At 40.8% G+C, this 26,852-nt stretch overlaps 1 protein-coding gene across 14 annotated transcripts in view; it reads left to right on the forward strand.

Annotated features, from left to right (window-relative positions):
• ptprsa (protein tyrosine phosphatase receptor type Sa) overlaps window positions 1-26,852 on the forward strand; it is a 228,123-nt gene that overhangs the window by 158,850 nt on the left and 42,421 nt on the right. For 6 of the 14 annotated variants that reach the window (XM_084954050.1, XM_084954049.1, XM_084954052.1 and 3 more), the window contains 14 exons: window positions 79-215; window positions 306-450; window positions 7,377-7,697; window positions 9,001-9,194; window positions 10,210-10,236; window positions 11,353-11,470; window positions 19,824-20,417; window positions 21,477-21,571; window positions 21,752-22,002; window positions 22,571-22,658; window positions 23,829-24,032; window positions 24,231-24,394; window positions 26,107-26,118; window positions 26,441-26,556. In XM_084954050.1, the coding sequence (XP_084810176.1) occupies window positions 79-215; window positions 306-450; window positions 7,377-7,697; window positions 9,001-9,194; window positions 10,210-10,236; window positions 11,353-11,470; window positions 19,824-20,417; window positions 21,477-21,571; window positions 21,752-22,002; window positions 22,571-22,658; window positions 23,829-24,032; window positions 24,231-24,394; window positions 26,107-26,118; window positions 26,441-26,556 (2,466 nt within the window). The remainder of the gene's footprint in view (window positions 1-78; window positions 216-305; window positions 451-7,376; window positions 7,698-9,000; window positions 9,195-10,209; window positions 10,237-11,352; window positions 11,471-19,823; window positions 20,418-21,476; window positions 21,572-21,751; window positions 22,003-22,570; window positions 22,659-23,828; window positions 24,033-24,230; window positions 24,395-26,106; window positions 26,119-26,440; window positions 26,557-26,852) is intronic. The other 8 variants (XM_084954053.1, XM_084954056.1, XM_084954054.1 and 5 more) reach the window with 5 other exon arrangements.

The following is a 26,852-nucleotide window of genomic DNA, read 5'->3' on the forward strand; positions in this document are numbered from 1 at the left end:
GCATTGGTATTTGGAGGAAACTTGTAACTAATTTCTAGTAACCTATCCCACTACAAAGTCCTCTGCTGTGTTCTTCAGTTCCAGGTCAACCATCTAAATTCCAGGTTGGTGCTGTGTCCGATACCAGCATTCAACTAACCTGGGAACCCGCCTATGAGAAAGAGGGAATTATAAGTTATGAACTTCGTTATACGGAAAGCACTTTTGGAGGCCAGGTAAGAATCTTAGTGTTTGAATAAACGCTTATTGGACATTGCACGTCGTTTAAATTCAGACTTGTCAAAAGGCATATTTTTAATCAACAGATGAAGAAAACATTTGGGCCCACAACATCATATGTTGTGGAAGGTCTCCGTCCCAACACAGAGTATCGCTTCTCCCTGGCAGCCATCTCTAACAAAGGCATCGGAGCCTTCACAAATGACATTACGCAGAAGACCTTGCAAGCGAGTATGTAGCCCTTTATTCAGTCTCCCGTCTAACTTTCTTTTCGCTAACAAAGAGGTTTTCCTATCTATGCCACAGTTAAAAAAAGACATCATGACTGTACGCCTTTGTGGACCATTGCTACACTGAATACTAAACTGAATTTCTAATGGAGTTTTGTGTTTTTTTCCCTTTTTCTCTGATGTCAGCGGTATCATCACTTATTCCTTAATAATGACTTCCTAATCACAGTTTAAAGCTGATTAAGACCACATAGCAAACTGATTTAACTGTTGTGTTGTTGAATTCTTGCCGTTTTTTGTGGATTCATATTTCTGTATTTGACCTTCGTATTGTTAACCTTAATGAACCAAAACAACGGCGGTATGTTCTACCTTGGTGGCAAGGTGGTTAAAAAGAAGCTACAAAGGGGTAAAGACTTTTCAAACTGAGTGTTTTGCAACATTTTTGTTTTTGATTTGAGAATTATTTTATCTTCTAAATTAGCTGTGGTGCCAAAATGTGAGTGTACTCTGTCAAACATATTGAGTCTTTGTGGACTGACAATTTTGGCAGTTTTCTTTCTTTCCCTTTTCAATTTTGTTCATATTTGCTTCTCCTTTGTCAACAGCAAGTGCACTTCCCACGTGACAGAGACACAAAAAATGTCAGTTCTCCTCTGAAACCGCCAAGGCTCTTATATGAGCTGTATGTGTAGTAGCAACGTGAATTTAGTCACGAAAGACCAAAAAAAAGAAAGTAGTAGTCGCCTAAATTACTAAAATGCCCACCCTCTAAATTTATAGCAGTCTGTTCTGCACTGATTATTTCATTTTACTGATGGTAGAAACACAACTGAATTATTCAAACCATCCAGCTAAAAATAACAGCAGTGATATCATAGTGCACAGTGGTGGAGTCTGTGGGGAAAGAAAATACCCAAGCTTATCCAGTCAAATGCAGTAGTAGGTACAAGTAAAACAATGTATTAAATTCATTGTCTTTTGGGTTTATTATAAATAAAAAGCACAAGAGTGATGTGTATTAAGATGTAATGCATTAATGGTGAAGAACCTTGAAAATAGAGCTGGATTTAAGGGATTACTGGTGGATCTGAGCCAGTCTTTGTAATAATAGAGAAGTCAAAAATGCATGCTTTGTTGGAGTGGCTATTGTTATTCTCAATAAACTGCATTGTGTAGATTTAGAGAAATTGTACACTGACAAAGGAGAGCCATGGCGGGAGAGAGACTTCTTTTAACACATTTTCTGTTTCTACCAGTGCAACTTGTTGGCTGTATCCCCACATCTGGATGTGTGTGGGGGGGCAGCTTTGAAACAACCACGTCACAGTTCTTTTTGTTACTGCTAGGCAGCAGAGCTACACAAGCAGTGCATAGTCACTGAGGAGGGCGCCACCTGCATGCCATACTCACTCCTGCCCACTTGGGGTGCTGTTTTAAACCTAACACTGCACCGCTGATCTTTAAGCAGTCCTGGCATGATAATACTCTGTGTTCATCCCTCTTTTGTCTTGGTGTCTTTTGAGTGTCTGTGCACATTTTCACCTATCATTGTGTCTTTGTGATTTCCTTGCCCGGTAAACCACAAGCTGATTGGATTGGATACGCCTCTATCTTCCTATCACATCCCTATTTCAGCTCTGTTTCCCCTTTTTTGCCACTTGTTCCCCTGTGCATTGGAACAAAAGGTCCTCCTCCTTTGAATGGCTTGACATCACTTTGCTCACTTTGTGTCCTCTCCCTTTTATGTTGACTCTTTTGGAAAAGGTTTTCTGTTAGATGTTTTATTTATTTATCAATTTGTATTTATTTCTGGGTTCTCTGAAAGAGTATTGGTTTGGCATCATTCCAAACAGTAGCTTGCTACTCTTTTTGGCTTTGTTTTGAGGGGTGGGTGGGGTGGTGGTTCTCGTATGAACCGTAGTCCACTGCTGACAAAGCAAGTACAACACAAGAGACGAAGCAACACACGGCATATTTCCCCTTTAAGTAAATATGGGGCATAACAGGCTTAATTCTTCCTCTGAGTTGCTTCATCTATGCATTTTCATTGGATGATAATGATATCTAGCTGCCCGTCTTAAAATTGAATACTACTCTCCTAGATATTTTTATCAAACTCCGTTTTCTGTAAATATTGTGTCCCATATAAGTTCTGCTTTCCATAATAGAGTTGATATTAAATATTATTGTAGTTTTAATTTTAAGGTTTATCACCGCAGGCACCAGAAAAATCAAAGAATAAGTCAGACAGTGCAAAATATTTCCCAACACTACACATTAAATAACGTAAGCTTTTTCGATGCTCTGAGGTAAGTGGTTGTGTGGTTTAGAGATTCAGTCTGCCATAACATTTATCAAAGACCATCCAGTTTATAGTTTTTGGGGTTTTTTTCATTAAACATATCAACAGCAATTGGAAAGCTACCTTAAGCCTTTTTTATGCTTAAAAATATTTAATAGCTGCAGTTCGGATGCTTATACAGCACAGGATGTCTCTAAATCTGTAGACATATACGGTATAAGTTGTATTAAGTGGCTTCATAATTGAGCTAAAATTGTCACTCTGTACATCTGAAAAAGCTGAATGTGTTAAGGTCATTATTGACATATAGATGCAAAGAAGCAGATCTACCAGCGGTTTAATAGCTAGTTTTATCTACTGAGTACACAGACACTAAAAACTGCTACACATGCGCATATAATACTCCTACTTTACAGTATAATGAAGATTAAGTGGTTGTTTGACTGAACTTACTGCAGTTAATTTTAAAGATTAATAACTTGCTCAGGAGGAATCAGCGTCATTAGGTCAAAAACTAGAGTAAATAATAAAATGAATTAATATTGCTTTTGCCTGTTCTGTCCAAACACATTGCAGAGCAACAGCATGCAATCCCCCCCCCCCCACGTAGACCCATTTCAACTGGGTTTGAATCCACCGCGATGTCTGGCAGACTGAAACACTTTGCCACAAAGTGAAAAGAAAGACAGACAACATGATTTTCCAGTTTGCTTTGTTGTCTAGTATCTGTGGTAAAAATGTTCACATATTGTTGAAGTTTGTGCTCAGTCCAAGTAGCATTACCCGAGGCTATTGTCATGGGGACCATTCTGTCAAGAACTCAGAAAAAGTCACTTCAGAGAATAACAATTTTCTTGGAATTCTCTCACGACCTTTAATTGCGCTACTGCGATTGATGCCAAGTAACTTATCAAACTAAAGAGCACCAAAATCATTTCATTTGGTGCTCTCGGCCAGTGTTTTAATAGGCCGGATTAAATACAGCAAATGTTATTGGCAACAGTGGCCCCCATTCAGAAGCAAGGCCTCATGGGGTATGCTGCCATAGTCAAACCAGGATGCGATAACTTTTGTGAAACCTGTCAGACGTGGCCGGAGTGGGTCCACAACCTGAGAGCCAGGAGGTGCTCCCAGCATTCCTCTAGCTGTTATCCACGCACAAGGCAGGGTAACAGGACCTGAGACAGACACTGGGAGTGGGTGTTAAGGGACTGCAGGGCCCCAGAGTCGCAGATAAGAATCCCATTTCATAGTGTCAGAATTAATTTCATGCTTTGCGATGAGCTATGAGCCAAGGCCCTGGATTGTCAGGCTTTGTTACACATTTAGATTATACCTAGAACCTGCCAGTAGCCACTCAAGGGCTATCTCTCAAATTAAAGTGGCAGATTCTAAATCCTCTGTATTTAACCAAACAAGCAGTCAGCCGCCAACCCCCCGACCCCCCCTCAATGCGCACAAACACACTTACTGTAATTGAAGTGGGTTTTTAGATATATTGGAATATTTGTGTAAGCCACACCATGGCCATTTGGCATCAGTGGAGAGATTAATTCCATAATGATCTACAAATTCGAACATCCTGTCATCTGATGAAAATACAGTGCAGATATAGACATGTGCTTAAAATCTGATAGCAAAAGCACGGGCAATCTGTCATGTGCAGGGTTCAATTCACAACAGGCACTCTGTAATAGCTTGTGTAACTAAAATTGCAAGCATTAATGTATGTAAGTTGCTTGGCTTCCGAGGCAATTTTAATCTGAATGTAGTCATAATAATTAGGTATGCTACCTGCACTTGACATTATTGATTTTATATCCAAAGCACCCGGTCACATCACAACAGACTTAAGAGTCAGAGGATATAAAAGCAGACATGACTAATTATTTGTCAAAGAGCATTTTGGGCAAGTCTTTCAGCGAAGCTTCAAAAGAACCTCAAGTGAAGCATTAGCTGAGTTTCTTCTTTTGTGCTCGTATAGTTCTAGTATCCGTAATCCTGCCACTGGACTTCCTGGGATATGCACTTTATTAAAGCTGTGCCCCAGCCACTCTTAAACTGTTATCAGGCATGAGGATGCCTGTGCACTGTGATAGCCTGGCCACTGTCAGTTTCATAGCCATTTTCTGCCCACAAAGATTGAGAACTGAGCAATCGTTCTTGACGTGGAAGGTTTGCAAATACAATATGAGCGAAAGGAAAGAAGCTGAAAAGCTCAAAATCCAGTAAGACCTTAAGTAAATAAGCCCATTGGACACAGAAGGGTTTGGAAACTGTGGCTGAGGTCCTGTTTTATTTGTTGTGCGCTAGAACATTCAGTCTTTGCTGGGAGGAGGCCTGTCTTATTCTCAGAACTCCTGTTTTTTATTTCCTTTTAAAGCTGTTCTACCCAAAGTGACATTACAGGCAGAACACTGTCATTAAACTTTTATGAATTCCACAACACAAGCTTTCCATGTTGCTTCTTCTATTATGGTGCCCTGGCATTCTCGTAATGGCACTAAGCTTTACAAAGAGACATAGGCACAGGGCTATGAAATGGGATTTATTTTTGCAAATTGCAAATAAAAAAGGATGTTTGTGTAGTTGGCCAAATGTACTAGAATGGAATATCTTGGGAGGGAGTATTTTTCCACCAACGCTTCCACCGCTCACAGTCTTGTGGACCTTCCCAACCGACAGTACAGTATCAGACAGCCCTGGCTACAGCATAGAGCCAACTCTTTCTCTCATAGTAAACCCATAAAAGAGGGTTAAAAACAAACTCTCAAAATTAAAAGGTGGCTCGCTGATTTCTCTCAGAATTTGCGGCATGCTTTCTGGCGAGGAAAGCGTTGTCGCACAGCAAAGTTGGCTCATTCTGTAGTCAGGTGCTGGTGGTAAGAAAGTCTTTAAAATTGTGTGTTTTTGGGAGTCAGGTACGTATTATGCAGACAGCGCTTGTGTTTTCTTTATGTTTGTTTGCTTTTCAGAATTTGAATGTTCTTATTTTGTGTTCATGCAGAGTTTCTTTTCCATGTTTACTCATGAGTTGTCATCTTGAACTTTAACTGTTGTTGTAGTTTCTTTTTGAGTCACCTGGGTTACAGAGAAATTCGTTTCAGTGCCCTCCTTTTGTTCATAATTTCGTTTTTCAGACTTTGTTTTTTCCAATGTTTTTATTTCTTTTCTGCTTTATGTGGAATGCTTTATTATTTTATTTCTTTTGATTGTTGTGGTTTATTTACCTACATAATAGACAAAAGATGTAATAATGAACTGGGTTTGTCACATCGGCAGGGACCGTGCATATTTTCAGATTAAACTTGCACAGTGCCATTGGATAGAAACATTTTCATCCAATTCTTCCATACAGCACCAAAGCCTGGATGAGAAGGGTTATCGCCCCCTACACGGCACATTCTCTGGACAAGCTCAAGCTGTCTGAGAACTTGGCTCAGATCAGAAAGAAAGGCACTGAGTTTGGTCTAGAAACTTTTCAAAGACCACTTCAGACACAAATAATAGACACCATGTTGGACTGATTTAATACTGTAAAGAAATAAAGGACAGATACAAAATCTCTCTATACGAAATCTTGATTATCTATTGCAATATATGTATTAGTGCTGTGGGCGTTAATCTCATTAACGCCATAACTGCATTAACGCAGCAAATCTCCATCAACGAGTTACCGCAGATCGCCCCGTGTGTGGGGCTGCATGGCGTCAGCGTGTTAGCACGGTAGCTCGTTAACGCGTCGACGCCGTGCATCCCCACACACGGGCCGATCCGCGGTACTCTCCTTAGTTGTCTGAATAAAGTGCCTCGTTTGCAATAATACACTACAACAGGGGTGTTCAACATAAGGCCCGGGGACCAGAACAAGAAGGAGGGCATAACATTTGCAAATTAACAGCTTAGACCTCTCCATTGGTTATTCACACTTCACCAAAGTAATGATTAAATGACAGAAAAATTCATTTTTCTATGATCTACTATAGAACTATCTGGGGGTTGTTTTTTTTTACAATGGTTCTACAGTTACATTTTTTTTTAACTTTTTGTGTACTTTTATTTCTTACAGTTTAAATCAAGCTGACACGTGTCACTTATTGCTGCAGTGTTTCTTTATGAATTGCTGCTGTATTTATGTATAAAGCTAAGAAATACTGTTGAGATTACCTTCTTTATGCTGACAGAAAGCTGAGTGAGATCAAAGTGGGCTGTATATGGCCCACTGTGTAAAATGAGTTTGACATCCCAGCTCTACACTGACACAACATAGTATATGCATATCCAGTGCTCATATCCCAAAATGATAGCTATCTGGATTCATTATTACACTTGCTTGTGCCATTTATCCATTTATTGCATCTTAAGTTGACATTTGCTTGAGTTTTATTTTTTATTTGAAATTTGTTTTGCATCTGTCTTTGTTTTACAATTTTCTTTGGATTCTTCTTCTTGTTTTTTATTTAAGTTTTGAATTTCCCTTTCTTTTTTCATTTTCTTTATCTCTCCCATCTTTTTTATTTTTTGTTTTTCACCCCTCCTCCCTCCTTCCCCATCCTCCTCGTCCTCCTCCTTCCTCCCAACCCACCCCTCCTCCTTCCTTCCTGTCCTCTCCACTTCACCAGAGCCCTCAGCTCCCCCTCAAGAAGTTAAGTGCAGCAGCACCAGCTCTACCACCCTGTTGGTAAGTTGGCGCCCCCCACCTTTGGAGAGTCAGAATGGTGCCCTGGTGGGGTATAGGGTGCGCTACCAGGTGGTGGGCCAGTCAGAAGGGGCCGGTGACAACGAGGAACCACTGGAGGAGCCCATGGTGCCTGCCACTGAGGAGCAGGTGTTGCTTCAGCGATTAGAGAAGTGGACCCAGTACCGTGTCACGGTGTCTGCCTCCACTGTGATTGGGCCTGGCCCCGAGAGTGAGCCCCTCGTCTGTCGGACCGACGAAGATGGTAGGTGAACCTAGCCTGTGCAGAAGCTCTTGTATTGACTTTTTATTATGGCTCAATAGCACTTTAGTTTAGTGGTGAGTGTACCACTGGTAAACATTGTTTTTCTGTTGTATGTGTATGTGCAACCCAGTATCACAGCAAAATGTGTAATAGACACGCCAGTGCGCGGTTTCCATTTCACACTTTGCTTCTCCAAAACACAAAGTGGACACGTATGCAGAAATTGCATTACCAGCAGGGAGACATGATATATTTAAAGCCACAAAGTCGGTAGTGAGCCAAATACGTATTAAGTACATTCCAGTGTCCTTAATTGTCAGAATTAAGCTAGGGGCCTAATATATATATTTATGTAAATGTGTTAATAAGGTCTGTTTGAACATTTTGTGCATATGTCCTATATGATGGAAATGTGCTGCACATGCATGCATAAAAGAAACTATGATCACATGGTATCAAATGCATACCAATAATGTTATAGCAGCATACTGCTTTATAAACTGTGCAAATGGAAAGACTCAAAATGAAATATACACGTGGGAAATCAAGCATTTTTGCTATTGCAACATAAACAACTACTGTCCTATTGCTCAATTGAGGGCCATATGCATTTATGCATATGGGTACAAGGCCTTATCTATTCAAGCATTTCCACAAATAAAGAGTCACAACATCTATCTATCTATCGTATCTATCGAAAGCCTGTCATTATGATAATATGATGATAATCTTTAAGGAAATGAGATCCAGGGCTGAACAGTAGAATGCGCCTTGTTAATGAACACAATTTTACCATGATGACGGGAAAGATGATGGGGTTGTGATTTAGAGGCAAAAACAGGGAGTCAAAGTGTTTTGTAAAGGAGCAAATGGAAGCAGGTTGAGTGGAAGAATTTTATCAACAGAACATCCATCTCACAAAGGGACGGTCCGTGGCAAACTGAAAGGCCCGAACGCAAGGCCTGCCATAAAAGTCTGTCATTATGACTGACAGACGAGGTTTACCACAGACAGAGACGTACTGAAAAGGTGGAAGAGACACGGGGAAGTGATGAATGCGTGTGCATGTGTGCGTGTTGAATTTGACTGACACTGGAGTGTGTTTGTTGTTTCTAAATGTTTTTGTCCATCATTCTTGCTAGCTGTCAATAGTTTTCTCTGTGCGTACATGAATTTGGATTCAGGGAGTTATTTATGTCACGACATGATGTGAGGCACTTTTACGATGCAGGGCGGTGAATCAGACTCACAGGTGTGTAATGGTCTCATGCGAGGATTTGATTATTTCTTTAATTTCTTGTAGTTCCTGGGGCTCCTCCAAGACGGGTGGAGGTGGAGGTTATCAACTCCACAGCAATTAAGGTGATGTGGCGTTCTCTTACGCCAGGCAAGCAGCACGGACAGATCCGTGGCTACCAGGTTCATTACGTGCGTGTGGAAAATGGCGAGTCTCGAGGCCTGCCTCTCATCAAGGATGTGATGCTGGCTGATGCCCAGGTATGACCATCTCGTAGTTTTCTTTCTACAAATTAGCTGTCAGAAAAATGCAAATCCCGCCACGCAGCATGCATTTATCGTGCACCAATCGCATTAAAAATTGAAAACATATGCGTAAGGCATTGGCTTTTTTTTTCTTCTCATGCAAATCGCGAATTGTCTAGTTAATCCACGCTGTTGCAGCAGGAGTATGGGGAGCGATAGGGCTCTTGCCTTGTAGATTTCATTTCATGTTGCTGTAATATTCTTTCTCCCTCAGCCCGTCGACACACAATAAGAACTATAATCAAAGCTTCACTCATCTTGTCCTCCTTCTTCTACCTCAATGGCTTTTATTAGGAATGTCAAGACCCCTGCTTCACGGCAACATATGCAATGAAATATTTATGTGTGCTTGTATCCAGTGCAAAGACTTGGAGAAAATGGGCACGGAACTATTTCACCACAATTTAGACTTTGACCGGCAGAACTGGAAACAATGCTTTTTGGGGGTTTGTTTGTCTTTGTTGGGTTTTTTTTTTTCCCGTCAACACAGTTCTAGTGATGACTGTGTGTAGTACCGGCGTTTCAAATGGAGATTTTGAACAATTGGGAAAACAAAACACAAAAAAAGTTTAGTGCATTCAGGCCAAGCACCACACGCACGGGCAAAAACCTCTTTTTTATATCTATTTATCTTAGTTTGTATCATCATTAATCCATGTAATGCTACATTTTAATGCCATTGCTGCTTGTAGTTATCAATATATAACACTATTGTGCCTTTTTGTCAGCTGAACAGTAACATAATTAAACTAGCAGACCTGTACAGCTCTCCTCACAACATAAACTTCAAACAGCTTCTTTCTCTCCTGACCTCCTAAAACCAGTGACCTATTTCTGATACCCATCCCCTGCTCCCAAACCTCTTATGCCCCCGTCTCTCACAATCCTATTTCTTCCCTTTCTTTTTTTTCTCTTTCTTTGAAAAAAATATTGCTCTCTCTCCTGCGCTCTTTGGCGGGGGGGGGGTTAGTGGGAAACAGACGATACAGCTGAATATGTGAGTACGAAGCTTCACCTGGGTGCTTTGTGTGCCTGAAAGAGTGTAAACAGAGGGTATTGCATCAGCCCGGTTAGATTCACAGGTTACACAGCCCATCCGATCCTTGTTCATTAAGTCTGGACAACAGTGTGGCTCAAGGGCTTAGCTCTCTGGTGACTCGGTCTAAACACTATATCTGTGCATAACCAAGAAAAAGGGGGCTTACGTCTGTCATCATTTAGTTTGTACACTTGATGGCTGATGCAATACCCACTGACCGCTGTGCCTGGAATGCTAACGCTATTCGTATCATACTGTGTGCTGACAGTGTGTTGTGTTTTGTGCTCTGGTGGTGTTTGTATGATTTTTTCCCCCTTCTGTTTTGTGTTTGTGTGATCTGTGCTCCATAGATATATATTCTTTTTAATGTGGTGCCTTAGAAGTACTGTGCTTCCTTGAGTTTTGTATATTGAGATGGTAGTTTAAAGAATATCTCTGTACGACCCACATTGTGATCATTCATATTTTTTACTTTGCACAGAATGTTCTCTACCTTTGAACCAGAGTCCATCTACATTACACGAGTACCATGTCAAGTGCAACACACTACTTATAGCTCATTTACCTTTATTGATTTCTCCCATCCGTCTTCCAAACTAGTGCCTGTTAAAAACCTAATTCTGCATTCGTTCAAACCTTCTCTCTTGAAAGATTCATTAGAATTGATCGGAAGCCTCTCTTTGAAGAGGACTCAAGGAAACTTAATGGCTGAGGTAAAAAACTGCCAGGGAATGGCCAGGATGTATTCAGCATGCATTTATCAAAGTTAAGTTGTTGATTGGAATATTGCTAAAGGACTAAGTGGAACTACTTTCCATTTACATGCATAATGTCACTCCTCCACCTTGGCAGATCTAATAATTTATGTAATGGAAATGTCTTCCATTACACAGGGGGAAACATTACATTTAATGCATGCCTCGTGAAAATTAATAAAGAGGAGCAGGAGACACTTGGCTTAGATTAACATTCTGCATAAGGCGGTTTGAGCTGCACGAAGTGGGGTCAAATCATGAAAAATTCAACACGTATTTTGACATTTTCCTGTCTCTGCTTCTTCCGTGTGTCCCATAGGAAATGGTCATTGGAGGACTCAAGCCAGAAACCACTTACTCCATCACAGTGGCAGCATACACCACCAAGGGGGATGGTGCTCGGAGCAAACCCAAACTGGTGGTGACCAAAGGCGCAGGTTAGTACAATGATAAATAATTGATTTGTTTGTTGTCATAGAACCTTTGTTCTTGCAGCAGTAAAGCTAACTTGTTTTTCTGCCTCTGACTGAAGGGTTTTTCGCTCCCATCCAGCTGTCTCCGCTATGATTGTGCTATGATTGCTTGTTTGCATTTATTTAACAATACTCAAAGAACACTCGCAGAGAGCCACAATATAGTGTGATTAACTGATTCGGATCTGTTTAGTAGACACGAACAAATGCAATAATGAATAATTTCAAGAATTTCTGACAGTTAACTAAGTGTAATTAGGACTCTTTATCGACAGCGCCATAGGCTATGATATTAACAGTGTGTTCAGCTACTCAGGGCTGTTATTCAGGGCACATCTAAGTCTAAGGCAGTGTTTGCTTTTATCAGTGCTGCGTTTATCATTTGAGTCATGTCCTGAAGGCTAGCCACAGATTTTTAGAGATCAAGGCCACGGATCTTTTAGAGACCAGGGCATGGTGTGAGGTTTTTTTTTTTTCCCTAAGACAGATTAGGAGAGCATGAAAACACATGTTGCTCTTTGGTTTTAGCTGTATATTAGAGCCTGCACTCTACAAAGCATTGTTTTCTTCACATTTCTCCTTTTTTTTCCACCGGTGAGCATACCAGTTTGTCTAGACTCTCTATGCCTGCCTAAAAGCTGGTAGTTTGTTTAGAATGAGCATGGTCTGCAGAGGATGTAAAAAGCTTGCATACCCGTGCTAAAATGCCACATTTTTGTAATGCAAAAATAGAAAAAAATATATATATATTATTTAGAAATTTTCTACCTAAAATGTGACCTATAACCTGTACAATGTGGTTCAAAACCAGATCTTTTGGGGGGTAAAATAAAAATAAATACATAAAAATAATGTAGTTCCATATCAACAACCTTATGTTTTGTGTTTAGTTTAATTGTAGGTACATTCAGTCAGTTCGTTTCCAAGCCAACGTATACCAAAACAAACAGCAAGGAAACAGTGAGGACAATAAATAACAAATGAAATGACGTAAAAGTGACAATAACTAGACCTGAACAAAGTTGATGAAAAAACAAGAAGTCAGGGAGGTGGATTTTCTTACAAAGAAAATTAGCAAAATTTTGCAGCAACATCTATCAAGTCTCCCAAAAGGATGTGGAGAAATGTTTCTGGTCTGATGAAACCAAGGGTAAAATTCCAAAGCTTTTTATTACAACCAAAGCAATGCGTACCACCAAAACAATGGCATACCCGCGGTGAAGCATGGTGGTGGCAGCATCATGCTTTGGGGGCGTTTTCTTCAGCTTGAGCTGGAGCCTTAGTTAAGGTGGAGGGAATTCTGAGCAGTTTCAAACACCATTGAGTTTTGGCAAAAACAGTGAAGTTTATGCTAGAAAGCATTTTAACGTTTAGTGTGCCAAAAACCGAAAGCATGCATCCAGATCAACAAAAGAATGGCTTGATTAGAAGAAGATTAAAGTTTTGAAATGGCCAAGCCAGAGCCCAGAACTGAATCCAAATGAAATATTGTGAGGTGACCTGAAGAAAGCAGATGATGCAATTGGACAGATTTGGAGCACTTTTGGAAGGAAGACTCGGCAAATATTAGAAAGTCACGATGCACTGCGCTTATAGGCACCAACACCATAAGAATGAATTATGTTACAACGTCAAAAGGTGCTTCAACAGTGTTAGTTTGAGAATGCATATTTATGCAGAAGGTTATTGTAAGTTTTTTATTTCAATCCTTTTGCAGTTGAGTTGCAGGGTCTGTAGGTCATGTTAGAGGTTGAAAAAGTTCAAAAATTATTTTGCTAATTTTTTTACATCATAAAGTAAACGAGCATTTTGACAATGGTGTGAAGACTTTTTATATTCACTGTGAACTTCAGGTTGACTTGCTATGAGTTTGTGAGTGGTTTTAGGCCATTAAACTAAGATTGTGTATGCATGTACTTGAGAAGGCTTCAAAGTGCCAATATGTGCACAACTGTATACATACAGCACATACTTCCGATTTACTTGCATACGCCTGCATACATGCAATCATAGCATGCGTCAAAAAACACTTTTTGACGCATGCTATGATTGCATGGCTTAAAATTATTATTTTAAAATAGTGAGGGATTGGGATGCAAGGATTTAATATATGTTCATTTGTTGTTTCTGTGTTTTTTGTTTGTTTTGTTTTTTTAAGTAAAGAAAGAAAGAAACCCGCCATTACCTACATTCACTGTCTAACCAAACCAAAATTACAACAAAGCAGTAGCACTACTAAACTAAAATACTTCCTGAATTTTGGTTCAGTGTGTGATATGGGACTTTACTACCTGGTCTGGTCTCCAGGAAATAGACAGTGGCTGCAAACAACAATGAAGTAGGTTACAGAGCCTCTAGCAACCACTAGACTAGCTGACATGCAGAAAACTGAGCTTGTTAAATACATTCAATGCTCAAAATGTGTTCTAAGCTACAAGTAACAAAAACACTGGATATATACAGGGACACAAAAAAAAACCTAAATCAGGGCTGGCTGGAAGAACAGATTGGCTGTACTTTTGAAGCAGGTGGAAGAATTACTGCTGCAGCTTGATGAGAGCACAGGACTGGGGCACTGTCCAATCAGTAACAACAGAAGGCAGAATGAAGGAAGAGCAGTTAGGCTGGCATGCAGGATGTAAAAAAAAAAAAGTGCAGGCACTAAATTCTGATCTTGGGGTTACATTCAGAATTACCTTACAAAACAGTCAGAAGACTCAAAAAGACAAAGGACAAGGTGGTGTAATGGTCGAGTAATGTTCAAAAAAATGCTTATATCTTGATAAAGCTGGTGTCTTTCAGTCCATGCTCTCATTCCCTTCCATTCCCCCCAAAAGCAAATAACTTTAAATCCATCCACCCATCTATCTTCTATTTCAGAAGTTCTTCACATAGATATTTTAAAAACGCAGTATTTCTGCTTTGCTGAATCTTTATCAGGATTTGATTCTTTCGCCTGTAACGATATGTGCAGACCTGTAGAGTGGTATGTCATACGCTCCTGTACACACAACACATTTTCACAACCTAACGTGTGTACACACAAATGTCCCATCTCGTGACAAGTGTGTGTTACAGGTGTCAGGGAGCATGGCGCTGCCAAAGCGGCCTGAGCGAGTGCTGTTACTCTCCATCCTTCTGTCAGGACTGGCTGACTGATGCGCCATTCCAGAGCAATTCTGTTTGTCCCTCGAAGGGAAAGCTTCTCCTTTTTATTATGATTGAATTAAAGAACTAGTTTATGCCAGGGGCCAAGATAAATAGAATAGGGTAAGAGGTGAGAGATGGGGGTGTGGGGGGAAAGAAGTAAAAACAGGCTTTCTTGGAGGTAAAGCAGATGTCCTTCTTGTCCCAAGCACCGTTAGGATGATTGTGACATTGGCAATTTTCAAGGCAATTTTCTTTTGTTGTTTTTTTTCCTCCAGAGCAAGCTGAACTAATTGAATAGTTACATCTTTGAATTGCAAAAAATTCAGACAACATGAGAACAGGTGACAGTATCATCAGATTATACACAGTTCATAGTGTCTGTACATTCAATTACAGAGGACGGTCTCATATGATTATATTATGGTATTAGTGGACTAATCAAGAAGCCCTGCTTTAGGCTTTTGAGATTTTGTTTCCATGTACCCAGACTTCCTTTTCATTTTTAAAGTGTTCTTAAGCAATACTTCCTCAGGCTTTCCTAAGGTCTGCTTTTTCACTCATTTCACTCATTACCTGACCATTTTGTAGAAGATTTTTTGGTGTTGTTCGGTAAGACACTTTACACTGACCTATAAATCATTGAAGCATAAAGCAGAACCTATCTCAAGGGATGAAACAGTGTTGTGTTTACACAGACAGCAGAGCAACTTGGTTCAAAACGACATCAATATGTAATGAAGGAGGTCATGCCAGAGCTACAACAATGAGCGTCTACAGGCATCTGTAAAACTTGGCGGAGGCTCTGTCATGGTACCAGTGGTGGAATTATGAACGCAGAAAAGCAACTGACTTTTTTTTAGCACCTTTAGAATTCTGCTTTTGCCTCATATACTATATCTTCATCACTGATTTGCTTTTTTTTTCAAATATTAAGAAATTTTCAGGTGTCTCGAGACTTTTGCACAACACTGTAACTGTAACATTGTACATTCTTCAACTACAAAACTAAACAAAACACAAACTTTCATAGAAACTTTTCATCAAAAACCACACTAAAAATGGATCCCAACTTGTAGGAACTTATAAACCCAAATATAAGATGTTTTCTTCTTCTTCACCATGAAAAACAGATGTTCTTTGTTGAGACAACCACTCCTTCGTGTGGTTTGCACTTGTGTGAACTCACTCATAAATTGGCACACTTCAAATGCGTATTATAAATCAATTTAACATTCTCCCACATTGTACGTCCTCTAAAAATATTTTTTTTAAAAAAACGTGTAACTTCAATTTCTTCTAAAATCTTTTTTTTTCTAAAGCATGCACTTGAGGAGAGCAGTTGCCTACAGAAGATGTCATAGCCTTGGTCTTTTTTTATGTAACAATAAGGCTTCGATACAGTGCGTCATGACAACGATGACATGTTTTTTCTTGCCACTAAAAATTGTAACATCAATGGCCAAGGCTTTTTATCTTCCAGACTTTCCAACCAGCCTCTCTGGTAGTTTGGTGTATCAAAAAGGATCTGAAAAGGATCTTTTGCAGGATTTTGTCTGACTTGGATAAAACTGGAGTTCCATACATATTTGTGAGTCATAGATGAACAACATTTATTCTGTGGCTGAATCTCTCTTTGTTTGCTGAGTGAAAGCTAGGTTTGAAAAGTGGCTTTTCAGGAGTCATATTTTTAAAACTCTTCCTTTGAGGAATACACTGAACCACGGCCAACAATCAATGGCTGCGTCCTTTAAATCTTTCGTTCTTGCTCACATGCTAATGGAAAAAAAAATAGTCAAGACTTCATTATAAGTCGAACAAAGTCAAAACATAATGCTACAAAGGCACAGTTGTTTATTGGTAGGCTGTGCGCCAAGTTGCTCAAAATATCAGCTTGGGATCCCAAGAGGCTATAGAGCAAGGGGGAAAAACTGTTATTTTGCATCACCAGGTACCAAACATAAGGCCCGTTGGTGTGATCCACACAAATGGATGGATTAAATCATATTAGGTTTGATTTTAATTATTTATAAATTGCATTGCAAGTATGGATGGGTATTGATTCAGATCAAATCAGCCACACCACTGTTATTTACAGCTTTAAAGATTGCTGGGTATCCTCCACTTGTAACATCTTAACTGGTTAAAACTCCCTTAGGCCAACCTCACAGTACTTGATGCATCATGCAAAAGGTTGCTGAGCTCTTTTTCTCCTTGCTTCTTTAATGGCTCCTTCTCTCCGAATGGGCCAAGTGAAATTTATTGCTTTTCTTTCTCCATTACATTTCCCACCCTACAAATTACTACTCTCCATGAATCCCTGAAATATAGGCAGATAGGATTCAAAGAAGCAAAGGGAAAATATAGATCAGAGAGACAGATTTTACACGACTTTTCAGCATTTGCAAAGTTGCGTATGCGTGACTGACGTGCACAAGAGAGGTAGGAAATGAGAAGGAAACCTGATCGTCCCCTTCTGAGTCAGACTGAGTAAGTATCAACAGTATTCTGTTAATATGGTGGCCTAATGGGAAATGTGCAGGGAGGCCCACAAGGAGGGACTGAATCAGGGTCGACCCTGAAATGGTCAAAGAGTGGAAAGAGGAGGAAGTTAGGAAATGAGAGTGGGAATTGGACATCGTGCGAAGGGAGAAGTAAAGTAAAGAAATTGGGAAGAAAAAAGGGACTGTGGGTAAAAGGAGGGTGACACAGAGGAGAGGTGGAGAGGGACAATCAAAGTGTCCTGGAAGCCCAGAATCGCTCATGTACACACACACACACACACACACACGTTTCTGCCTCCTCATATCCCTGTTGGGCCCTCTTTGCAGCTGATTGCGCCTTGTCCCCAGTCACCTTCATCATCTCTCATTCACTCATTTTTCAACCCCTCACTATGCCCTTGTTGACTTTATCATCTCCCTGTAGCACCTCACACACACACACTCAGCCCACACCATGAGCAGTCCCCCCCACCCCTCATCCCCCTCTCTACACCAATCTGCTGGCTCAGTACCCGTGATCCCTCTCCCCAGTGTGCACTAGGCCCCAGTTTAAAATGTACAAATAATAAAACCGTTTTGGGGGTACACAGGCTGTAATGGATACATATGGCAGCCCGTTGAATTTCGAAGCGAAGCACAAAAACAGAGAATCGAAGACACGTGCTACGCCTTTGCAGGATCATTCTCCCTGATTCTATTTTCTTGATTAGCAGTCATCATGAAGGGAGAGTGGGTTTCCAAATGACACCAAGCTGAGCTATAGTATGTAGCCAGGGAGTATTAGAAGCATTTGTCTCACCCAACACTCGCTGCCCCCACCTTTCCATTACCGGCAAATGCTCAGCTGACTAGCCGCCATCTACCCACTCACCTCCATCTTCCTCTAGCAACAGTCTTCAGAAAGAAAATCATTGGCAAACAGAAATGAATAATAAGCGCAGAGGAAGGAGAGTATGTGAAGTGGATTTCTCTCTCTCTCTCTCTCTCTCTCTCTCCCTCTTGCTCTCTCTTTCTTCTCTTTCCAGGCTCTGTGTGTGTGTCTGTGTGTTTACTGTGTGCACAAAACTTACATCTTATCACAATAAACTATATGTAGACACATTCATTATACACGGACACATTTGCACGATGATACTGTTCCACTGAGAGGCAGTACTGTTGCCTCAGACTAATGTTGGCTTCTCCAAATTACTTTAAGTTCACACTGGGCAACAAGCCAAATAGCTCTATGTGCAGCTGGAATGGCGATATAGGAGATGAAGCTGGCTGGAAACCAGGGCCAATAGGCTGACACACATCAGCACAGAAAATTCAGAGTGTCCATCAAGCACAAAGATACAGGATGCAATGATTAAGGGGTGGGTGCGGGGGTGAATTCAGCTTGAATTCATCTAGCATTAGCATCAATAAGCGTTAGCCAAAGAAAGCAAATGAAGGCATAATTATGTCTGCATAAGATAATGATGAAAAGTACATAACACCTGCAACCACAGTTAATAATTTGCATTCAGTTTATTTAGTTGTTAATAAATTTATGCAGGATCAAACAGTTTTTCGGCAGGCCAACTTTACCAAACAAATTGGCAAGCTTTGTGAATCTTCAGTATGCAGGAGAATGTCACTCATCATTCTGTCTGACTACTGTAGATACATGTAATTAATTTCATAGCTGACATGTCTCATTACCTCCTTTGTTTTCTTTATTAATACTAAAGTAGTGCATTTGGATTTAAATTCATAAAACAATGTGTATCGATAATAGAATACTTATAACATTTGCCAGTTGTTTGTCCCGTCACCACCTTTTCTGAGAAAATTTGTTGTTTCTCAGAAAAAGGAGGGAAGTACATAGATCAGAAGATGAGCGAGGAAGCTAGAATCTATTTACATGGGGCTCAAGTGCAAATCAGCCATGCTCATCTCTCACAAAGCTTTGACAGCAGCTTGAGAACTAAAGGCTTCACATAACTGCTGCTGCCGCTGTCTCGGTGATGGGACCTTAAAAGGAGGGTTAGGATGAGACGTGTGTCATCCATAACAGCAGCAAAACTGGGCCACTCTGAAGAATAGTGTCTGGACCCCAAGAGTAGATCATCCATTTTACAACAAGAGACAAACAAGGCACTGTTCTTCACTTAAAGTTTTAGTGGTGCTTTGCTGTAATGCAATGATTTTTGGCTTCAGCTTTTATGTATCATGAAATGGTAATGGGTACAGCGATCACTTAGGAATTTAAGCATTTTGGGGATCTTCTGCATTTCTGACTCACTTTGTTAGCTTATTGACTGTAAGTTCAAACAATTTCCCCGAGTTTTGTTCATCTTGATCTTTACCTTGGACACATAGACATTGTTTTATGTGCGGTATCTGATCCAGCTATGTTTTTACCATCCTTTGTAAATGCTTCCGTCGTATACTATTTGTATCAATAGTAACAGTGTTGATGATTTTGCTACACAGTACAAAAACTCAGTGCACTTTCTATAACACAAAACATAACTCCTATAGCTGAAGGAAAAATAGAACATAAACGATGGTTATATGTCATGAATGACTCTCAACGCTCACCCATATGTACCATTTTCGTGTGTCCTATTTAAAAAACGTGCAGTCTCATAAAACTGCAATGCAAAGACATCACACTTTTTATTTCTTTGTTTCTGCAGTACCTGGTCCGCCCTATCTGTCAGTGGCTCAGGACTCAGAGACATCAGCCGTGGCTCGCTGGGATCCTCCAGATCTAACCAATGGCATGGACCTGCAGGGTTACCGGCTCCAGTTTGGCAGAAAAGATGTCTCTCCTTTGGCCACACTGGAATTTGCTCCCCAAGAGCGGCAGTACTCTGTGGGCAACATTCACCGGGGGGCAATTTATCTCTTTAAGATCTCTGCCAAGAGCAGGGGTGGCTTTGGGGAAGAGGCTGTGGTAGAAGTCAATGTGCCTGAGAATACGCCAGGGGGATACCCACAAATTAACGAGGGCTCCAATGTGACTTGCTGCTCAGTGCAGCTGTCCTGGTCTCCACCAGTCCTGGCAGAGAGGAATGGGGTAATCACAGAGTACACTTTGGCCTATAAAGAAGCTGGCACCAGAGAAGCTCCACGGGAATTCCACTTACCCCCCAGCCTCTCCAGCTATGTGCTCAACAGCCTCAAACCGAACTCAGCATATGACGTGAAAATACGTGCACACACCAGTGTAGGTCCAGGGCCCTACAGCCCACCTATCCAGTATCGGACCGTGGCCTTTGATCCAGCAGGTAGGGCTTGCCTGTTTGTCTATGTTATCCAACCCAGTTGGCGGGGGGTTGGAAATTGGCTAAAATTAATCTGCAGCAACACAAAAACTGCCCACCCCCTCCTTCAACCACCTCCACCTCTCCTCAAGAAAGAGGAAACATTGATATTTAAATTGCTTGCCGTGGGATACTTACTTCACTAACCCAAATCAGGTAAAAGATAAGTCAGTAAGTTATAGTCAGTCATTTTGAGAAAGAGGAAAGAAGCCTAGAATTTCAAGGTAAGTGCAATTTGGTCAGACACTCTTCTCAGTCATTCTTGCAGCCTGTTGCCAAGCACAGTCACTCAGCTAATGTCATCTCACATCCCCAGTTTACAAACAAGGTAGGATCTCAATCTGATCTAGTCACTTTGAGAGTAAGTGTGGACTTCTAAAATTGCAAAACTCTCATTTTGGTTCTTTACTTTATTTTTGGTTTAAGATATTCTGCCCTTCCTAACTCCCTTCCTCTCCCAGAACCTCATTCTCCGTCCCCCTGTCCTTTGACAGGACAGCTTGTGGCATGGCATCCCACAGATGCACCGCTAAGGACTGTTAGCATGCTATGTTTTGGGTTTGTCTCTTTGCCTACACGGCATCACGTTGGCAGCGCCAACCCAGACTTAGTAGAGGTTTAGGATCAGTTGGCATTGGGACCGCATGGGTCAGTTGTTAATCATCAAATGCTCGTGGTTCAAAGATAATGATGAGCTGGGTTGGCACTACCCACGATGGCTAGCCAGTAGGTACACCCTTGTGCTCCATGGGTTTGTTGTCCATGAGTCTTACGTGCTGTGTGTCCTAACCAATCGCGTTGCCCTTCTCACAGCCAATCACAGCTCACCGTTACACTCACTTTCCTACCCAGAGGAACGTTGCAGGGGAAGAACAGCTTTTTTTTTCTTTTTTTTTAAAAAGCAAAAAAGAAAAATCAGGTTTCTTTATTTGTTTCCCTTTCTTTCTGATGTAAAGATGGTCCATTCGCTTATGACACACCCTCTTTCTTTTTTTCTTCTTCTTGCGTTTGTGCACTCAACAGATGTTCCAAAGAACTTCACTGTAAAGTGGGCCACCAAGTCCGCAGTGGTCATTGCTTGGAAGTTTTCCGAAAGCAGGTCCCCGTATAAATGCACTGTGAGTATAATGTTGTAAAGCATTCCCACTGTGTAATTTAGCATCCTTGAAGTTGAATTCAATTGAAAACTGTCATTCAGTTTGTCATATTTCAGTGACATGAGTTACCACTAAGCCATCTTTCTCTTTTACTCTCTATTCCCTCACCAATTTGCTGATCGACTATCACTCTAATCCTAGATTGAGTATAACCGCCAGAAGATGGATGTGGATGCCAGGCAGCTGAAGGTGTTCGTCACTGGACTAAGACCTAACACCACCTATGAGTTCACAGTGATCTGTCAAGAAAGCATAAATGGTGGTCAAAGACATCGGGTAATAGCCAGGACAGCGCCGCTCATGCTGACCAGGAAACCCAAGTTGGACATCTACAGTAACTCGGATACCGCGCTCACCATGTCCTTTCCATCATTTGACAGCAAGGATGTCAAGTGAGTTTTGAGGGCTAAAAGCATCTGCGAGCTCTGTCTGAATTGTCTTGAAGGGTTAGGGGTTGCTGTCTTCCTTCTCTCTCCCCAACCGGTTGCAGCAGATGGCCCCGCCCCTTCCTGAGCCTGGTTCTGCCGGTGGTTTCTTCCTGCTAAAAGGGAGTTTTTCCTTCCCACTGTCGCCAAGTGCTTGCTCGTAGGGGGCCATATGATTGTTGGGTTTTTCTCTGTACGCATTATTGTAGGGTCTACCTTACAATATAAAGCGCCTTGACACAACACAACACAACTGTTGTTGTGATTTGGCACTGTATAAATAAAATTGAATTGAATTAATTGAAAAAGTTTAAATGTTGACATACTTAAAATCTGACGTGACATCTGTTGAGATCACTAGGTAATGAGTATGTGACGTGGACTGCTGGTAATTGCTAGGCCCTTTGAGAGAACCGAATTGTCACGTCAATTTAGTGTTGAGTGTGAGGCTATTTTTAATGTAAATTCTGTTACAATCTTAAAGGATTGTTTATTAAAATCAAATCTTTATTGTGCTTTCATGCTGTGTTCACAGGAACTTCTATGTAGTAGTGGTGCCGCTTAAGAAGACCCCAGGAACTGTTAAAGACTTGAAAAACCCTGATGAGATAGACATAGAAGAGGTAGCGCACACAATAAGCTTTCAAGTTGTTTTTTTGTTTGTTTGTTTGTTTGTCATTTTGGCTCTGTACACCACCACAGTGGATTGTACAACCAGCCAACATATGATTAAACTGGAGACTTTCAGCTATAATTGAAGGGATTTAACAACAATGTGTCTGTTTACAAATTAAAGGCATATATACACATTTTCCCTCATTTTAGAGGCTCAAACGTAAATGGACAATGGACTGACAAGCAGTTTAATGGGCTGGTCAGACTTTTACATTCTTATTCCAAGAAAAATTAAGCAAATACGAGATCTGCAGTCGATTCCAAGTGTTAAACTTGGATTTGGTGGCTTCTCACTGTTAAAGCTGAAAGTCATTTCAGTTACTTCTTGACTACCTGATTTTAAATAAACTGTGATGACATACAGAGGCAAAATTGCAAAAATTGCATCATTATACATAAACAGTAGTTTGCATGTTCTGTCCACATTGTGCACATCATGTACCCATGTAGGCAAGGCACACAGAACACAGACATAAGTAAATCTCAGCTATGCTAATTTGCCCCCCCCAAAAGCATGCAGAAGAGAGAATTACACAGTCTTCTCCTACTCATAACCATAGCTCGAGGTCACCTTGAGCACCAGATCAACAGCAGCCATCCCTATTGGATTTGGGATTACACACATTCCCTCTGCTTAGGGCCCACCTCTGTCTGCAGTCTAAACTGAATGAGAGAGGATTGATGTAGGGGAAAGGGTTGCATGGTTGCATGGAGCATTGCCAGAAATGTTGAAGCTTTTAGAATCTTAAGTGTGCAGTTACACCTACAGATTGTTTTCTTTGATCTCAGGAAGAGTTCAAGACCTTCTACAAAACAGCTACTTATTCAAGAGACCTACTGCTTATGTATTTGAAAATTTGTACTGCTGCCATATTACAGTTTCTTATTTCCAGTTTATTGAATTGATGTCATTTTTTGTGCTTAAATAATAGCTCTTGTTTTGTTTACATTTTTATTTAAAAAACATTAACATTATAAACACTTTCTGCACTCAGAAACTCTCATTAGGTCTGACTTGAATGTTCTCTATATTTAGTCTTTGATCTGCCAAAATTTTAAAAATACACTCACGCTCTCACACATAAAGAAGTACAATAAAACCTTTTTACGTCAATCAGCTGTTGAGGGAGGTGAATCCAAAGCGCCGTTCACGCCGTCAGCTGGACCAGAAGAAGCCCTACATCATAGCCTGCTTCAGGCAACTGCCCGCTAGCTTCACAGTAGGATCTGAAAACCGCCACAGTAACTGTGAGAACAAGCCTCTCGAACCTGGCCAGGAGTATGTCTTCTTCCTGCTGGTTGAACTCAATGCCACTAGCGGGGTAAGACAGTTCAGTCGAATTTTTGTCAGAGTGGATTTAATTATGCGGTTTTCTTCAGTTAATAGTGGATCTCTGAATGCTGATTTATCTAAACCTAACACATTTATGCTTCTTGTGGTATTCAATTCAGTTTGTTCAATTTGTATCTTTGGGTTTTATGCACTGTGCTAATTTTTGCAAAAAATTGTTTCTGTTCAGAAAATGTTTGCAGCAAGCCCATATACCGACACGGTGGTGACTCCTGAGCTGGTCGTGGACCCTTTGCCAGTAGACGCTGGAGATGGTCTCATATGGGTGTTGGGCCCCGTCCTGGCTGTTGTCTTCATTATCTGCATCGTCATCGCCATTCTTCTGTATAAAAAGTGAGTGGGCTTGGGAATTTCTGTTTGTGGTGAAACTTGTGTGTAAAGATGTCAGAACCTCAAATAGATGTGAAGTTTGGAGTTTGGTTTTTCTTGTCATTTCATGCCAAACCCCTTATTTGTAGTCAAACTGGGGAATTGGGCTATCTTAAATGATTGCATGCTAGGAGGCATGTTGAACGAGGGTCTTATTATGTTTTCATGGCAACATGATATTCAAAGTCCCAAAAACACAGTTGCATGTAAATATGAAACTTTTTTTTTTTGTGGAAAAAAAAGATGGTCGTGGGAAGTGAGCTGGTTGGAGAAAGAAGAGAGGAGGAGATTCTTTGAGATGGTGCTCGACTAGTAGAAAGAATTTGTCAGTCAGTAGATGTCAAAAGTGTTTATTCACAGCGAGTATAGGAAGGGTGATAAATTCAAGGGAACAATAAAATAAAGATGTGGTGCCAAAAGTAGACCTTGGTAAAGCATTCATCCAAAATGTGTTGCTTCGTTTGTTGTTGATGTTGGTTAATAGAACGTGGACAGGGCTGTTGTCATCATGAAAGGGACAGGATAGAAATGTTCTATCACAGGACTGGAGTGATTCTAGTGAGCGTGCCACTGCCCTCCCTCTAAATAGACACAAACCATGAAACCAGTATGATCTCTACCACATAAAAAACCATACGCATTATAGAGGAGTGCAGCTATCATGTTATAGTATCATAACTAAAGGTTTTTCCTACATATTGTCAGAGTCTGGATGTGAAATTAGAACTGCGAATTCTAGTGTTCAAGCACTTTTTCCAGTGTTGCCTAAGTTACCCAATAATAATGTTAGTAATGACTAAACTACTAGATTAAAAACTGGGTGACCTTTTTTTTTTTTTTTTTTTTTACTGTAGTGGAGATCAAACTTGCCTTTAAAGCCCCAACACCTCTGCCCCTCTGAGTCAAGACTAAGTGAACTCTCTGTAGCTTCGAGCTTTGGAAGATGCACATGCAGTCAGTATATCGCCCTTTTTTACTGTTAGCTGCAGATATTAGCCTCGGGGGCTGCAAATCCAAACAGAACAATGTTGCAAGAGGTTGCCCTACATACCAGGAAAGATCCCTGAATTATCTAGAAGGGGGTAGGACTGGTGTGAGAAGCATGAGCAGGGCTCGCTACTGTCAGATGATCCGTGACTATCTGACCTTGGTTTACCTCCATCTTGAATGGTTAGAAGGAGAGTAACATCTCTCCTTGAATCTCTCTCTTTTTTCTCTTCTCTTTCACTCCACCTCACTCTCCCATCTCCCCCATCTCTCCATGGTGAATAGTGTTTCCCAGGACTGCCCTTGGCCCTGACATTCCCCTTTCCTATCTGTATCTGCACCCTTCGCACACACACGTACACACACACGCATGCACGCACGCACACATCCACAGACACGCAAATGCAGGGCTCTCGAATGTATGCGCTTACTTACACATTTCATTGAATACGCACTCATTCCAACTCATTGACACATGCACACACTTGCACTCATGCACACACCTTCTCCCAATGCTGATGAGCTTTATCTCGCTTTTTTGCGAGCCCAGCAGCGACCCCTGTGAATTTTAAACTGCTCTCTATTGATTTATCTCTCTTCTTGCCTCCCCGTCTCCCTTTCTCCTTGTGTGTTGTGTTTTCACCATCTTTATATATTTATTTGACTCCTATTGCTTTCTCTGGAAACAGCAAACCCGACAGGTAAGGCTTAGTCTTACTTAGATTTAATGCATTTTTCAAGACAAAATAGCTTGTCTCAGCACAAAATGCCCTTAATTAGTGAGAGTGAAGGAGACTTGTTCATACGCGATACATATTACCAGCTTCACAGTCCGTGATTTTGCTTCACTCTTAGCTTTTCTGACCGACTGAGCTACCAGTCAGAGTTACTGAGTAGATAGTGAGGATGGGATCTCTTGTGCTGAATCAAGTGTGCGTTAAAGTTGTTTTTCTTTTTCTTTTTCTTTTGTCTTTTTTTGTACGTCTTCCCCTCTTCCTTCTTTATGTTTGACTTACTGTCCAGCCACAAAAGAAAAGAGTCGGAGCCACGCACGAAATGTCTGCTGAACAACGCAGACATTACACCCCATCACCCCACAGACCCCGTGGAGGTGAGACGCATCAACTTCCAAACTCCAGGTAAGGCAAAAGGTGCATTACACTCTGAATGAAGAACAGGAAGCTCATTCATCTCATTCTAAAATTGTAGAGCAACAAAGGATTAGAAGAAGTTTCTTTTTCAAATAAAAATAATGGAGGCTGTAAAGGAGGTTTAATCCAAAAAAGATCTCACGGGCTGCATACATGTGTGAATCTGGAGAAGACCTTTCATATTGTTGCACATTTACAATTCAGAGAGAAAACCTTTCATGAAAGCAGAATATAAATATATGGTTATGCATTAATACACTTTACGTGTGTCGTGACAGCAGATT

The sequence above is a fragment of the Perissodus microlepis genome, chromosome 15 (assembly GCF_051167445.1).
Source record: "Perissodus microlepis isolate ML-2025 ecotype Zambia chromosome 15, ASM5116744v1, whole genome shotgun sequence".
Lineage (NCBI taxonomy): Eukaryota > Metazoa > Chordata > Actinopteri > Cichliformes > Cichlidae > Perissodus > Perissodus microlepis.